The sequence below is a fragment of the Pimephales promelas genome, chromosome 21 (assembly GCF_988280905.1).
Source record: "Pimephales promelas chromosome 21, fPimPro1.hap1.1, whole genome shotgun sequence".
Lineage (NCBI taxonomy): Eukaryota > Metazoa > Chordata > Actinopteri > Cypriniformes > Leuciscidae > Pimephales > Pimephales promelas.
Window position 1 is genome coordinate 4658873 of NC_142789.1, and position 18324 is coordinate 4677196.

At 36.6% G+C, this 18324-nt stretch overlaps 1 protein-coding gene across 2 annotated transcripts in view; it reads left to right on the plus strand.

Annotated features, from left to right (window-relative positions):
• Positions 1–18324, plus strand: part of iars1 (isoleucyl-tRNA synthetase 1) — an 85358-nt gene that overhangs the window by 14408 nt on the left and 52626 nt on the right. For both annotated transcript variants that reach the window (XM_039648626.2, XM_089125221.1), the window contains exons 10-13: positions 576–671; positions 5682–5804; positions 9558–9649; positions 12798–12896. In XM_039648626.2, coding sequence (XP_039504560.2) covers positions 576–671; positions 5682–5804; positions 9558–9649; positions 12798–12896 — 410 coding nt within the window. The remainder of the gene's footprint in view (positions 1–575; positions 672–5681; positions 5805–9557; positions 9650–12797; positions 12897–18324) is intronic.

Genomic DNA, 18324 nt, shown 5'->3' on the forward strand with positions numbered 1-18324 from the left:
AATTTGTTTAGATTGATGGATTTGATTTTTTTTTTTTACTTTTTTAAGTTCCTTTTTTAAACTTTTTTTCACGTCAGTGATAATCTGCCATGTGTCGTCTTTGAAAAGAGATCAAACTTAAGTCTGTCGCTCTAAAGCATTCAAGATTTACGACAGTGTAAGTTGGAAATTTAATTTTCAGGTCTATACTCAAAAAGTGAATAAATCGATCAAAAATACAGCGTAAATATAATATAAATATAGTACCATAAAATCCCCTAAAAATACAAAATATTACAAAAAACATCATAGAACTAAAATGTAGTACATTAATTTAATTGAAATAAAAAACACACAGAGGACCAAAGCTGAGACGTCTGTCAGTATCGTGTTAGTATTATAATAAAGTTTCTGATCATAAATGTTGCTCTCTTCGACTAAAATCTGCCATTTTAAACCATGCATCTGTAAGTGTGTGAAGTTGCACCAAATCCACTCCTTAAAATGTCATTGGTCAGGATGATATGACACAAGTCTTTCTGTTTAAATCTCTGCATCTGTTAATGTGATCTTGACGATTGCCTGTCTGTCCTCAGTGTAAGGAGAATGGGGCGTTCTCTGTGGTGGTGGATAACTACGTGCGTGATGATGACGGCACAGGAGTGGTTCATCAGGCCCCGTACTTTGGAGCTGTAAGTCGCATCTATATTGTACTTGCATTCAATTGTGTGCTTTAGGGATTGTGGGTAAAACCGTGTCCTAACCAGATGCAATTTAATTCCAGCAACAGAGTCTCTCTGCAGGCACACTGCTCTCACAATCAAATCGATCAAAAATCACAGCCAATCAGAAGAGTGTGTGGGCAGAGTCTCTCCAAGCACACTGCACTCACAATCAAATCAATCAAAAATCACAACCAATCAGAAGAGTGTGTGGGTGGAGTCTCTGCAAGCACACTGCACTCACAATCAAATAAAAAAACACAACCAATCAGAAGAGTGTGTGGGCGGAGTCTCCCCAAGCATACTGCACTCACAATCAAATCAATCAAAAATCACAACCAATCAGAAGAGTGTGTGGGCGGAGTCTCTGCAGGCACTCCACTCACAATCAAATCCATCGAAAATCACAACCAATCAGAAGAGTGTGTGGGCGGAGTCTCTCCAAGTACACTGCACTCACAATCAAATCAATCAAAAATCACAACCAATCAGAAGAGTGTGTGGGTGGAGTCTCTGCAAGCACACTGCACTCACAATCAAATAAAAAAACACAACCAATCAGAAGAGTGTGTGGGCGGAGTCTCCCCAAGCACACTGCACTCGCTATCAAATCAATCAAAAATCACAACCAATCAGAAGAGTGTGTGGGCGGAGTCTCTGCAGGCACTGCACTCACAATCAAATCAATCGAAAATCACAACCAATCAGAAGAGTGTGTGGGCGGAGTCTCTGCAGCCTTAGTGCACTCCCAATCAAATCAATCGAAGATCACAGCCAAGTGCACGGCTCTCGCAGTGAAATCGATAAATATATAATGAAATTCATAAATATTGCATGATTAAAAAACGCACACTGATTCACTGAAACTATCTTTGAAACAGAGGAATTATCCTTTGTCAGTACTCAGTAGCTATAGAAGTCACTTTTTTTTTTTTTTTAATTCAAACTCATATTAGATGGTTTTAACATTAAATAAAGCATATAACCTGTACCTAAGATTATCATTGTCATGGTTGATATGTTCTTGTTCCAGAAATTGCTGGACAAAAACTCTGATTAACACAGAAAAGGCATCTTTTATCACGCCTCACATCTGGTTAGGGCACAGTGTAATGTTGTTTTATTGAGTAATAAAATAACATAAGGCTCTATAATGACTATGGTAAATCGAGTTACTGTAGAATAATTACAATGATGATCAATAAAAATAAATTACGGTAACCAATAACACTTTATTTGATGTTACATGTACTTACCATAGTAATAACAGTAAATGATGCATAATTACATGCAACAACCGTTAACCAAATCCTAATCCTACCCTATAGTTAGTACATATTACTCAGTACTTAAATATATAATTACACTGTAACAATGACACCTTAAAATGAAGTGTAACCTAAATTCTACAGTTCTCCACGTGACATGAATTTTTTTTTTTTAATTATCCATCAATGTGCAGAATTCACATTCATTCCCAACAGATCTGTGGAAACAAGTATTTTCATTTAAATTAATTAATTTTTAAGAAAACCAAAAAGCAGATCCAAGACGTCCTTGAACAGTCTCTGTCAGGACAGCTGAAGAAAGTGTTCGGGTCATTAAATAAACCTTGAAGCGCAGTTGAAGCGGTTTATTAAAAAGAGTGACAGGAGGAAGCCTTTGCTGAGAAACTCATATATCGCATTCGGCCCGAAGGCTAGTGAGCATCTCCAGCTCAACCGACGTGAACCCTGGTCCGTCGTCTTCTCACAGCAGAACTCTTGAAGGTAGAAACACAAACAGATGATGCTAAAAATGGAAAAATGCACAAGCTGAATCGATTCATTACAGGAGAACATACAGTAAAGCACACAGATGTCCTGCAGTGCTCAGACTTCGCTGCTGTAAATCAGTGTTTCTAATCTTTTTTGGCCACGGCACAATTTTGATAAGTAAAAAACCCCACGGCACTATATAAAAACATAACGGGAACACTTTACAATAAGGTTCATTAAGTTAACATTAGTTAGTGTTTTAACTAACACAAACTAACCATGATTAATACATTTGTTACTGTATTTGTTATTCTTTTTTTTGTTTCGCCAAGTGTAGTGTAAATGATAGATATCATTATTATAAAAGATATGTGTAAAATATATTAGTTTCTTTATTGTTCATGTTTCTTAACATGATTTTAATAAAGTATTAGCAAATGCTGAAATTAATAAATGCTGTGTAATTGCAGTTCATTATTAGTCCATGCTAGCTAATGTAGTTAACTAATGAACCTTGTTGTAAAGTGTTACCAATATAACAAAATTGCACAAACATACATTGCTTGAAATGGCCTATAAGTCTAGATATTAGGTTTTATTAAAAGTAGTAATCACATTTAACGTGAAAGCTTAAAGGATTAGTTCACTTTTGAAAAAACTTTTGCTGATAATTTACTCACCCCCATGTCATCCAAGATGTCCATGTCTTTCTTTCCTCAGTCGAAAAGAAATTTAGGTTTTTGATGAAAACATTCCAGGATTTTTCTCCATATAATGGACTTACATGGGAACCAGACGGTCCAAGGTCCAAAAGACAGTTAATAAAAGTTTCAGATGCAGCTTCAAATGTCTTTAAATGATATCAGACGATGAATAAGGGTCTTATCATGCGAAACGATCGGTTATTTCAAAACTTATTCCAAAAATGTAACTTTTCTAAGGACAAATGCTACAGTAGCCTTGCTCTATTCTGTGAGGCGCGTTTGTAACGTCATGTAATACGTAATTACGTTTAAAAGGTCACGGGCGACGTAGCCGGAAGTACAGAGTCAGAGTTTACCAGTGTGGTGCAAGTTACTTCCAAACTGTAATACATTAGGTATTACTTGTTACTGTTATTTAAAAGTAATGCATTACCTTACAATATTACTGTCTCAGAATTGTAATGCGTTACATTTACTCATGTATTAATTTTGAGTTACTTTCACCAAAATAACTAAGTAGAACTTAACTTTTGGGCTGTAACGATATGCAATATGAAACCGAAATCACGATTCGCCACACGACTCAGATCCACGAACCTACAGAATCGCGACAAACCTCTTCCAACTCCAGCGTTATTCTCCTTACCGTCCATATCCAATGCTGCCTTATCTTTAAATTAGGCTATTAGTATTATTTGAAGTTAACATTATAAAATACGTAGACCTACACCACAAAACTAGTTGAGGATAAATTATTTAAAATTGGGGAAGTCCAGCATTATGGACATGACATTTGCAGTCAAAACTTGAAATAAATATTCTCAGAAAATACATGTATTGAAACGTATATAGGCTACTTCCTTAAAGGACTCCAGACATTAGACAAATATCAGTCTATGTTTTATTTTTAATATTAGGGAAAAGACACACATTCATGCGTGACAAAAAAATAGGAGGCAAAATCAATTTTTTGTAATTCTGTTAATTACACTGCGCAAATGGGATGAGGAGGGGTTGGCTCTCCAGTCTCCATAGAACTTAAAATATTCATTTTATTTTAGTTTTCGTGTTCGCATTTATGAGGAAAAAACAATGTTACAGACGCGACCGCTCTGAACTGGCACTAAAAGACTGCTTTAAAACTTTCACATAGTCTGTTGCCTTTAAGAAGTAAAAGCAGACAATACACTGTAATACAACTGTAATACAAGCCTCACTGAACATGTAACGAGTAAAATATTACTGAAAATTGATTAGTAATGCCTTACACTACTGCGTTACAGCAAAAAGTAATATGTTACTGTAATGTATTACTTTTGTAATGCGTTACTCCCAACACTGGTGTTTACGCATAGTTGAACGCATAGGTTGAACGTGCAAACTAACTCAAACGCCGTTTACAAAAAAAGGAATTAAAAGGTAAAACAACGATGTCGGACGATTTTGATTCTGTACTTCCGGCTACGTCGCCCGTGACCTTTTGAACGTAATTACGTATTACGTGACGTTACAAACGCGCCTCACAGAATAGAGCAAGGCGAGCATTTGTCCTTAGAAAAGTTACATTTTTGGAATAAGTTTTGAAATAACCGATCGTTTCGCATGATAAGACCCTTATTCATCGTCTGGTGTCGTTTAAAGACATTTGAAGCTGCATCTGAAACTCTTATTAACTGTCTTTTGGACCTTGGACCGTCTGGTTCCCATGTAAGTCCATTATATGGAGAAAAATCCTGGAATGTTTTCATCAAAAACCTTCATTTCTTTTCGACTGAGGAAAGAAAGACATAGACATCTTGGATGACATGGGGGTGAGTAAATTATCAGCAAAAGTTTTTTCAAAAGTGAACTAATCCTTTAAGGTAGGAACACAATAAGTATGATGTTGATAAACAGCAAATTTACATATCGTCGCTGTCGAGCGGAAACCGCATATTTAATTAAACACTCGTCGACGTTGGTATTGCGTCTTTATATAGCTATGGTCACACACTTGCACGTGTCATTATAATATTAACATTTTATGAAAATTAAACATTCTGGTTTCCATTTGTTTAATTTCAGGATCTGAGGGGAATTATCCATTGTTGCTTTTACAGCTGCAAAGCTGGAGCACTAAATGATATTCGGAGTCACATTACACGCTTTTAACATTAAATAAAGCACATGAACAGCACCTGAGATTATCATTGGCACACTTTGTGTTTGTTGTTCAAAATAAAACCGTTTCTAAAATAGAATCGTCGCGGCTGGTTAGGATAAAAACTCTGGTGTTAGTTGAACAGAATCTACAGCTGATATCCTCGGGTTGTTTTGCATATCAGTTCTTCATGTACGTGGCTTTGAGCAGGATCGTATCATTGGGCTCATTTCTCTTGTGTGTCATATGACAGATGTTTGCTTTTCCCATTCCTTGCACAGTGCCAGTGTGTTCTGACATTGATTCATGGGAAACGCTTTCATTGTGCTCTCAGAATCACAGGTTTTGAACTTCACAGAAAGTTTCCTCCTTTCCACAGGATGATTACCGCGTCTGCATGGACTATAAGATCATCCAGAGAGACTCGGCTCCAATCTGTCCCGTGGACGCATCCGGGGTGTTCACCGCAGAGGTCACACACTTCGCTGGTCAGTACGTGAAGGTAAGGATGCTGTCCGCATTTACACTGCAGGTGTTGATGCCCAATTCCAATTTTGTGTCTATATCCGATCTTTTTAAAAGTGATCCATATATGTTATCATTTATAATAATGATATCTATCATTTATACTACACTTGGCGAAACAAACAAAAAATAACATTCTGATATCAAGAAATCAATTTCAATAGTACTTGAGTTTAATTTATTGACATTTATTGACAGTGATTATGTTCACAGATCCGCTACAAAAGTTAGTGTGTACTTGCGGTCCTGGAACGTTTGTTAAGCATGTCAGAAGTTATGGGTTCGATTTAGGGATGGCCGATATATTATCTTTTGCGATATACGGGTAAAATTTTTCCTCGCGATAAGAATTGGTCTTCCCTGTGTGATAATTACGATAAAGCCTATGACAGGACCCATTCGAAGCTGAGGTGAAGTTTATCACTAAACAAGTAACTATCTCTACAATCTGGAACTGGTACACACAGATAGATTTTCGCTTGAGTTTCACTCTCCGTAAAGCCCACTATATCAGTTCATCTCAATGAATACACAGTGTATTTGATGCGCAGTAAACACTAGTTTGAGGCGCACGACTTGCTGTCACTTTGCTGAGAGCACTCAGTGTTTCTCACACACTTGATGAGAGAGAGTCTTGCATACCACGCAGTGTACATGACGTCTACATGTAAATTATATTATTTGTTCTATTTTCCCGTAAAAATGTAAAAATTATTCAGCTTTTATGAGCAAGCAGGAACTTTTTTGCAAACGCAGACATGATAATATTCATGTAGTTCTCTCAGTAGCTCATCAATCCAATGATCAATTAAATCCAGTGATCAGCTCAATGATCTATTCAAAAAGCTTAGTTTCCAAATGAATCTGCATTTTTGAACAGATTGGTCAAAAAACTTCCTTGGTTTTCAAATGAATCAGCATTTTTGAACAAATTGGTTGAATGAATAACTCAATGATCTATTCATAAAGACAGTCACTTCCTTGGTTTTCAAATGAATCAGCATTTTTGAACAAATTGGTTGAATGAATAATTCAATGATCCATTCATAAAGACAGTCACTTCATTGGTTTTCAAGTGAATCAGCATTTTTGAACAAATTGGTTGAGTAAATAACTCAATGATCCATTTATAAAGACAGTCATTTCCTTGGTTTTCAAATGAATCAGCATTTTTGAACAAATTGGTTGAGTGAATAACTCAATGATCCATTCATAAAGACAGTCACTTCATTGGTTTTCAAATGAATCAGCATTTATGAACAAATTGGTTGAGTGAATAACTCAATGATCCATTCATAAAGACAGTCACTTCATTGGTTTTCAAATGAATCAGCATTTTTGAACAAATTGGTTGAGTGAATAACTCAATGATCCATTCATAAAGACAGTCACTTCATTGGTTTTCAAATGAATCAGCATTTTTGAACAAATTGGTTGAGTAAATAACTCAATGATCCATTCATAAAGACAGTCACTTCATTGGTTTTTAAATGAATCAGCATTTTTGAACAAATTGGTTGAGTAAATAACTCAATGATCCATTCATAAAGACAGTCACTTCCTTGGTTTTCAAATGAATCAGCATTTTTGAACAAATTGGTTGAGTGAATAACTCAATGATCCATTCATAAAGACAGTCACTTCATTGGTTTTCAAATGAATCAGCGTTTTTGAACAAATTGGTTGAGTAAATAACTCAATGATCCATTCATAAAGACAGTCACTTGCTTTGTTTTCAAATGAATCAGCATTATTGAACAAATTGGTTGAGTGTCTTTTTGAATTGATCATTGAGTTATTCACTCAACCAATTTGTTCAAAAATAATGATTCATTTGAAAATCAAGGAAGTGACTGTCTTTTTGAATTGATCATTGAGTTATTCAGTCACTTCCTTGATTTTCAAATGAATCATTATTTTTGAACAAATTGGTTGAGTGAATAACTCAATGATCCATTCATAAAGACAGTCACTTGCTTAGTTCCCAAATGAATCCGAATTTTTGAACAAATTGGTTGAGTGAATAACTCAATGGTCCATTCATAAAGACAGTCACTTGCTTAGTTTTCAAATGAATCAGTATTTTTGAACAAATTGGTTGAGTGAATAACTCAATGATCCATTCATAAAGACAATCACTTGCTTTGTTTTCAAATGAATTTTGAACAAATTGGTTGAGTGAATAACTCAATGATCCATTCAAAAAGAGTGTCACTTCCTTAGTTTCCAAATCAATCAGCATGTTGAACATATGGAAGGCATTGCTGCAGTTCAGCCAGTCACAACACTCACTTTTCCCAATCCAATCAACAACTCTGTTTCTTGGTCAATAGCCATTTCGCTCAGAAATGTATCAGTAATATAAAATGGTAAAGTGGGTTGCAGCTTAAGTTTCATGCAGTTGTGGAACTGGTCTCTGGCAGTCCAGTGCTCAGAGCAGGTAAGCTCCACACTGTTGAAAAAGCTCTTTAAGGAATCTCCTAGTCCTCCAGCGTGATGTTCAGCGGGTGTGTGGGTGTGATTGGGTGACAGAGGGACTATGGGAGTGCTGATGTCAGCAGTTTAGCCCAGAGCTAGACGACTGTCAGAGAAACTGAGCTCTGTTTCCTGAGAGTAACTTTCCTTATTGTTCTGCTCTGTCATTTTGTATTTCGGCGCTCATAGTCCGTTTCTCTAGTCTCATTACCGCACTCACACACCCCAGCGATGTCTGTGAATTAGAGCGTATAGAGACGCACTCCCTGACAGTTCGGGAATATTGAATCAGGGTGCAAATTACGGGTGGGTTTGCTAATTTACACTTTTTAGGGTCTTGAAACCTTATGTAGGGTATGCAAAACGACAGTTCACCCAGAAATAACTATGAATGTTCTGTAAAGGCATTATTTCAGTTGTAGGAAAATATCAGTGAACAACAGAATGGGATGCAAGAAATAAATCTAATATTAAGTTTTGTTGCTTTATTTATGTGGTGTTTTTAATACGCTTTAAGACACACCATGTGTAAATTCATAAGTCAACACCATTGATGAGTATTTTCTCCTTAAAACTGCAGGGAACCAAAGACCGTCTCAAAAACACGGTTTGAAATGAGACAAGGGTGTCGGGTTACATTCAAGCTATTTTAAGGCATGGAAAAAAAATTAAAGGAAAAAAACATTTAAATATGTCATTTTGGTATTTAAAGATGAGTTTTAAAAGGTAAAATTAATGACTACAGGGGGACTTTAAATTAAACATCTCAGGATTTGTGCTTCTAATGTGTTCTAAAAAATGATCATGGGAATTCAGCGTGAAGCCTTCGTTGAATCTGCCAGACCGGTCCTGGCGATTGATAAATGAGTTGTGAGTATTGTAAACACTGGTGTGGTTTCATGTAAGACCTCACAGGTGAAAGTTTTCTCCAGGAGGATACAGATACCCTTCAAAAGGCCTCACAGGTTAAGAAAAGGCACTTATAATCGATTATGCATGAGAAAGGAAGCCAATTCAGCTGCAAGGACACACTGGACATGTTTCCATTAAAGTGAATTAATATGACTTTTGTTGAAAGGCAGTCATTGAAACGTGCAGGAGTTTCATGCATTTGTACAGCTGGCGTCGAGCCCGGCTGCAGATAAAGCCATAAAGCGAGGCCAGAGAAAAGCTGTATTCTTTAATTGTCACACTCTGTCTGGTTTTATCCACTGCATGCTTCAAGACTTTGTTCCTCTGTCCTCTACGCTTTCAGGATGCAGACAAAAACATCATCAAGTGGCTGAAGGAGAACGGGCGTCTGGTGAACGCCAGCTCTTTCAAGCACAGCTACCCTTTCTGCTGGAGGTTTGTGATTTCATTTACTCTGCTCACACATTTCTGCAGGTGACATCCAGATATTTCCTTTGAAATTGAGCAGTTTGTCTAAGAGCGAAGAATATTCATAAAATGCAGTAAACCTGGCAGTGTGTATTATGAATATCATTGGTTTTTTGACAAATTATTTTTGCTCCTCTTTTGTAAGTCGCTTTGAATAAAAACGTCTGTTAAAGAGTGCTAACTCAAAAAAAATTGTTAATTAACGATTAATCGCATCCAAAATAAGAAGTTTTATTTATTTAGGAAAAATGTGTTGGTTATATATAACATATTTATACATAATATAAATTAGCATGCAAATAATTCTTAAGTATATAAATGCAGATGTCTGTATTTTTATATATATATATAATAATTATACATAGTAAACATGCATATATTATGTAAAAACACACTTTTATTTTGGATGCGATTAATCGTTGCCCAACACTAAGATAAATATATAATGACTAGGGCTGTCTGTTAAACGCGTTATTAACATTATTATTATAACTAATTATTATACAAACTTCCTTATGGATAATTTTAATATTTGTATACAATATTAATGAACGGACCGACGGGTTCCCTGTATAGTTTACATAATTTTAGGAGAGATTGTTACCTTGAGAAAATGTTTCATGTAAATTAATCGATAAAAATATTTTCAAGATTTGTTATCACAACATATTTTCTTTTGTCAAATCAACTTTATAATAATTTATTTAGTTGAGATAACTTATTATTTTGAGTTTCTGATGATTAAATGAATCTCCTTCATTGTATTAACTCACTTTTTCCAGTTCAATCAGCTTAAAATTTTAAGGCAACCCAGGTTACTTACTTTTTTAAGTTAAACCAACAATATTTTTACAGTGTAGTAATCACAACATTTTTTCTTTTGTCAAATCAACTTAAATCATTTATTTAGTTCAGATAACATATAATTTTGAGTTTCTGGTGATTAAATCATTCTCCTTCATTGTATTAACTCACTTTTTTCAGTTCAATGAACTTAAAATTTTAAGGCAACCAGGTTACTTACTTTTTTAAGTTAAACCATCAATATTTTTTTACAGTGCAGTTTTTAATTAAATTGGATAAAAAACGTAAATGAAAAATACAGTAGATCTGCTTTTTTTAATAGGTTTTTTCCTGTAATCAGCTGTTTGGTTCTGCTAATCAAATCACTTAGCATAAATCTAGAGAACTTGACTATTGTCGAAGGTTTTTTCCCTCATTGCTCAACCTGTGTGAAGGGACCTCTCAGTTCTGTGACCTCTTCTGGACAGGGGAAAGTTAAATCGATAGCATGGCCTATAGAGAGGCCTGGAGCATTAGCATATGGTGCTCAATACTGACCCTGCTTCTTCAGCACTTCAAATGACCGTGAGTCTGCCGGCAGAGGTCACAGCCTCATTAACCCATCTCAAGAAGGGAAAGTCATGCAACGCTTACAGCATCAATAAATCACTCTCATATTGACTCTTATGAGCTCTGCCCATCCTGTCGCATTATGGATATTGAAGGGGTTTGTCCGTGTAAATGCGCGGCAGATATTGACGCTCGATCAGGAGAGATTCAGAATGCTAATGCTGAGTCTCGCAGAGGTCAAAGATGTTTCTCATCTCTTATCTTTAGCCCCTTTCTCACACACAGTCTTTACTTTTCCAGTAAGGGAAGTTGTAACATTACCAGTAAATTACTGGTATATGCGCTGTAGATTACCGGTATTTTGCACATATGAGGTTAGAAGTGGGTTTAGTATACTTTTAGAAAATGTCTTTAGTAACACTTGAGTAATTACTAGTTAGTTCCAATAATCTTCACTTTATAATACGAATCCAAATAATTAGTAATTCCCAGAAGTATCTAGTAACACTTTCATCTGTGAGCTATTACTTACTAATTCGTTAATAAGAATTTATTTTAGTTAATAGTAGTTACTAGATTGTTAATAAACTTTTTCAGTAGTTCTCTGGGAAGTATTAAAAATATAGTAGTTATTGATTACTTAATAGTGAACAACCACTTTCGTCTGTGCGCTATTACTTACTAGTTCGTTAATCAGAGTTTCTTGTTAGTTAGTAATAGTTACTAGATTGTTAATATTGTGTTACTCATTAGTTCTTGTGTAGTTATTACTTTAACGAAGGAACCGTATTCTAAAGTGTTACCGAGAAATGTGCTGGTTACGTTTGTGCGACAATCAGCTGATTACTATTATTATATTATCTATTAAGACCCTTGATCCTCACCTGACTATGGCTTTGTAAACTTTATCCATGATGTGGTTTATAATGGACTGTTCAGAAACAGTGACAATGTTACACACTCTTGGCTTACTCTGGCTATTCTCTGCTCTCTCAGACGACGATTGTTTGTCCCGTTTTAGCCACCGTAGCTTCTTTGAAAGGGAGGGGTGAGTCCTTAGTGCAACTCGTCGCTAAAAATCACACACTGCCCTTTTAACGAAACACAACCTCTAACTCGAGGAAAAAGCAAAATAGTTGATTAAAACCTCTTGATTGATCATTGCATTAATGGCTAGAATAAATATCATTCAAATGAATGATTTTTTTAAATAATTGACGTAGAAAGTAGGGATGCACCACTCTGATATCTCGCTTTTTAAACCGCTCGGCTAGCGGTCAGACATGACTAATCCAAATTCAGTACTGTGTGTTAATCTGCTCAGCTCCTAAAATAGACAGCAATGCCCTTTTAGTTATTAACTGAAAGACCATGTACATTATTCCCCTTAGCATTGAATAATTGAATCGCAACAATGGTTCAATTTACATAGTGATTCATTATTTATATGATGTATAATATATGGTATTTTGTATTTTGGAAGATACTCAAAGCAAAACCAATTTATCATTATATAATTAGAATAAAAACATATTTTGAATAGTTTAACTTTTAAAATGATTAATCACATAGAGGTTTCTTCATTATCACTGACAGACTGTGTGTTTATGAAGAAAAATGACTGAGAATTTTTATTTCAAGAGCAATGTTCTATAGGTTTTCCAAACAATTTTACCATGCCACCCCATCTGCTATATGCCATATGAAGCTTGTACATTTATTGCATCTTTGATTATTAAAAAAAAAAACCTTTACTTTGCAGGTCGGACACGCCGCTGATCTATAAAGCAGTGCCCAGCTGGTTTGTGAGGGTGGAACACATGGTGGAGAAACTTCTGGACAACAACAGCAAATGCTACTGGTACAGTGAATCTGGCATCTATAGACCAGCATGACCTAAATATGTATATATGCATGACTTGACAAACTCTTTTCTCGAAGTTTGGTTGCCGTTTCCTCATACTTTTTAATAGAAAATTCAGTCTCTTGATGACGTGTGATATGGTTCTTTGTGAGAACTGCATAGCAAGTGCTAGTTTTTTTCTGAGATGCAGTTTCAAAGTCATTTTAGTTCGTCTCATTGTTAAATTCCTTGAAGCCTTTTTTTTTCCAGATTTTCTAAAAAAAAAAAAAAAAAGAGTGCTTTTTCAAACTAATCCTTTGATCTCATTGAATTTGTCCAGGTTTCATATACAGTCCATAATGGCGAAAAGCTTTTCAAAGAGTTTTTGTCCGTCAGATCTTTTGTCAGAAAGGACCCAAAGATTCACGTTGACTAATTAGCCTGTATCTCCTCAATACAAAGTTCAGTCTGCATGAAACTTGGTACACTTTCAAAAGAGGATGTTTTGAGGATATGCACCAATTTTACATCCAATTCTGCCTATATTTGGCACTGTAACTGACTCAGCAATTGTTTGGTGAAGATAATGGAAATTTGCCACATGCACATGTTCTGCTGCGGTTATTCACTCGTTTGTCGGACCCTAGTAATTGCCACTTAAGTGTCATCTTTAATGCATAAACTATAGCCTCCTGCGTAAAACAATAACTGGAAGAGAAAGGCTGAATGTGGATGTTTTAGTATACACTGGCAGCTGCTCAGTGCTCTACAAAGATGCTGTGGTGTAACTGACTTTTGGGCCAAAGCACAGGTGTTTGGCAGTATATGTGTGTATCAGAGCCGGCCTGCTGTAGTGTGACTATCACACCAAGTCTCTGTGCTGCAGATGAAATGCAGAAAAGGCCATAATGGCAGAAGATTTCAGCAAGGTGCTTTGGGTTTATGTGGTTTAGTGCACCCACAGCATAATAAAATCACATAATTCTGCGTGATTTATATGGTTGAACTGTTCTGTGTCCAGATCTGAGATTTGTGATGGGTTGGGGCGGTGCTGTATGTCAGGGTCTCTCTCTCTCTCTTTAAATATTTATATAAACAAGACATTCAGACATGTTAAGATGTCTCTCTCTCTTTTTCAGGATTGTGTAACTGTACCTTTCAGTCTAATGTTGTCTTATGTTTAAGATTGTGGAAAAAGTACACTTTTATTGGAGCTGAAACAACATGAGGGTAATTGAAGAATGACACAATTTATTTCACCTGTTATTTCATCAAACTTTTTTAGCATTAGTCCCAAGAAGCCATTCAGACTGAAGTGTGTTAGCACACCTGACCTGATTTGACCGCAGTTGCAGCATGTTAACAGTCTAACGTACATTTCTTCTGTTGGCTTATTATCTAGTCCTGCAAATCCAGCCCATCACAGTGGCCTTAAATTCTACATTTAGATCATAGATGAGAGAGCATAGGAGAAGAGAAAAATCATTAAATTGATAAATTGGGTGTTGAGATGGAGCTTAAATAGAAATGCCTCTTTCCGATGAGAATTGATGAAGTCAGTGGTGTCCTGATGAAAGCTTTCTCTCTGTGCCGTGTCTTGAAGAAGGGCAGCAAGACGATGCCCAGGAGGACATTTAACCTTCCTTTATTAAGGGATGGATTATTTTAAGTTGTTAGTGTTTCCCAAGAAAGAGGATAATAACAATTAAAAAGTCTGTCCTATTTGTGTGGCATGAAATCAGTGAGCACTAACCCTTTACACTGAAATTAGTTTTGTGTATATATGTGTGTATATATATATATATATATATATGAAGAGTTCAGATGCAAAAGCCTCTAAATGCCATTTGAAATTTTCTTCTAAAATGACCATTTTTATCAAGCTTGTATGTTTGAGTTCAGTAATTTCACTTAAATGACAAATAATAGGTAATTATCATTGTCATTTAAGTGAAATTACTGAACTTAAATATACAAGCTTGATAAAAATGATCATTTTAGAAGAAAATTTCAAATGGCACTTAGAGGCTTTTGCATCTGAACTCTTCATATATATATATATATATATACAGTATACTGTATGTCCCAATGATTAAAGTAGCATTATGTTATTTTTGAAATTTTGCTTTTGGGGTCCCCCTACAGTTGGGAAACAGTATTGTCTTCTACTACTGTCGTAAAATGGTTACACTAGGGAATACACGTGTGCATTTGTTGACAAGCGAGGAAGGAGTTCTCACATCTTGGGCAGACTCCAGTGTTGTGTGTGAAATGTCTTCATCCCAGATACATTGAGATATATTTCAGCATGTCATATGAACATAGTTTCTTGGGCTTTTTTTTTCAAACATCAAAAGATCGCATTGCTCACGTTCACAAGCCAGCGTCTTTATAGTAACGCTAACCTATTGGCTAGTGGCTACTGTTTTACATAATGGATATGCTAATTCAATGTTTGTGTGGTAGATAATAGCCATGTCGTCAATATTATAATATCAGCCGCAGTGAATCTGCGAAATTAAAAAATCAATTTGCATTTTAGCCTGAGGCAAGACACTTTCACCAGAAAAATAAGTAACAAACATGACTATCAGCCTGCAGACATAGAATAGTTATCCTGACCGATTATTTTGTCCATTTAATCATGTATTATTTACTTGCAAGAATGTAGTCCCTACCAAACTCAGTAATCAGTATACTTTCACGTCTCGAGCTCGCGCGAGCCGCCCGCCCGGCCTTACGGGGATGCTTGAGTGTGTTGTGCCTTCAAAAGAAAGCAATGCAGTCTACATTGGATGCGGCGAGGGACGAAGCTACACAACACATTACTAGGGTTGGGTATCGTTTGAATTTAAACGACTTTGATTCCGATTCCTTGTTTCGATTCCGGTTCCTAACGATTCTCGATTTCGATTCTTTTAAGAGGCAGGGTCAAAAAAGTTTAGCTAACCTTGCTAACCAACGGTTTTTCTGAAGGAAATACTCCTTCTGTCACAAATACTTGTCACAAATTTTGCATTTTGCCGAGATTTTGTTAATTTTTAGAAAAGTGAAGCCACACTTTGGACCGCCGACGTAAGCTACTCATGTTCGACTCGCGCGGTTATGCCAACACTTCCGGGTAATGCTTCTTCGTTGGTGTTGTTCAGCGGTTTCTTCTTCCGCTCGGCGGACTGTGAATATCGAAACTAGGAATTGAAATTTTTACTTTTGAACGATTCCGGGAAAAACGAAAAGTTAGTCCCGGTTCCAATCGATACTCGATTCTCGATACCCAACCCTACACATTACCAACAGTAAACTGATCGCACGCGCACTCTGTTTCTGACGCACTTCACCTTTGCTAGGCGGGGGAAGATTGATGCACCGGACTGGAGTCGGGGGACTTAGTTGCGTTTTTGTGGGGTAGTATAACAAATTAATGTCTTAAAAATAGTATTAGTATAAAAAAAATCACTCGTTCGCTCATTTTGGCATACCCCAAAAATTTGACCTTTAGGAACAAGGACCTCGTGGATCGGTCGGGCAACCCTCCAGTACTAGTCCTCCTTTGGCTCATGCCAGTGAGCTAAAGCTGGACCAATATTGATCCTCGTCCAGCCTTTTATTTAGCCACTCTCCCTTTTTTTCTTTCTACTGTCCTCCGAGATAACCTTAGGCTTCTTGGTTTTACTTGCTGCTTCAGCCATGACAACATACTGAGGTAAAAAAAAAAAAGAATTTGAGGAAATGGGGGAAGTGATGTATGCCGTAAAGCAGTCGAATTTTGTAGTTCTTTTTGTGCTCGGGTTCCTACCCGCACCCCGAAGTTACAGAGTGCCAGTAAAAGCGATACAGACACTGTCAGGCTATGGCAGACCTGTCATTCAACCTATTGCAAGTCGATAAACCATCTAAAGGGTTTTGGAAAAATATTATAAAGGTTAAAAAAGTTACATAGTGCCGCTTTAAAAGCTTTATTGTAGCCAATCATAAGATTCTCACTAACAGACCTGCGAGGTTTTTTATGGATGGTTTTAAATCCTACTTGTTAAAATAGACATTTTGTTGCTGATAGGTAATCCATCCTCAAAACAAAAGGGCCATTTTTTGTGGCGTCCCACAGGGTTCGATTTTAGGACCGCTGTTGTTCTTGTTTTATGTCAACTTTACTATGATAGAGCTATGATATGATAGAGCTATGATAGAGCTTTACTATGATAGAGATACAGATAAAGCACAAATCTGTCTATTCTGTCTGTAGAAAAGCATCGACCAACGCCAACACGTGGTGTAACACACTGTTTCGACAAAACCTGACAAAGTGCCTGTTGCAGTTGTTTGATGTCTGAGGGTGCAGTGTGAATCGGGCTTATAACGCAAAAGAAAACTTAATTTGGGTTTTTGTGCTCTTAAAGGGTTAGTTCACCCAAAAATGAAAATTAAGTCATTAATTACTCACCCCCATGCTGTACCAACCCCTTAAGACCTTCGTTCATCTTCGGAACACAAATAAAGATATTTTTGATTGAATCTGAGAGCTGGATCAGTCCTACATAGACTGCCTAAGGGACTGGCTCTTGACGGCCCATAAAGTCATTAAAGAAAAGGTTTAAATATTCCATGTGCCTACAGCGGCTCAATTATAAGTTTATCAAGTGACGAGACTACTTTTTGTGCGGAAAAAACATAAATAACGACTTTATTCCACTATTCCATTACTTCCTTATGGGCGCATGCGCGAGAACTGAGACGAGGACGTTCTCATTCGTCTACTTCTTGTTACCGGCTGCTCACCGCTTAGGAGTTTTACCGCCCCCTACCGTATAAGATGATGTGCTGATATAGCTGGAAGCGCAAACTTTCTGTTTACAAGCAGAGGAAGACGCGCGCTGTACATACGCTTTTCAATTAGCGTATTTTCCGCACTATAAGGTGCACTTAAAAGCCTTTAATCTTCTCAAAAAACGACAGTGTTCCTTATAATCCGGAGCGCCTTATATATGGATCATCATTTTATACGGTAGGTGGCGGTAAAACTCCTAAGCGGTGAGCAGCCGGTAACAAGAAGTAGACGAATAAGAACGTCCTCGTCTCAGTTCTCGCGCATGCGCCCATAAGGAAGTAATGGAATAGTGGAATAAAGTCGTTATTTATGTTTTTTTCGCACAAAAAGTAGTCTCGTCGCTTGATAAACGTATAATTGAGCCGCTGTAGGCACATGGAATATTTAAACCTTTTCTTTAATGACTTTATGGGCCGTCAAGAGGCAGTCCCTTAGGAAGCCAATGGAAGAGTGATCCAGCTCTCAGATTCAATCAAAAATATCTTCATTTGTGTTCCGAAGATGAACGAAGGTCTTACGGGGTTGGTACAGCATGGGGGTGAGTAATTAATGACTTAATTTTCATTTTTGGGTGAACTAACCCTTTAACACTGTTGCTGAGAAAGGACTTTTTTTTGTGAC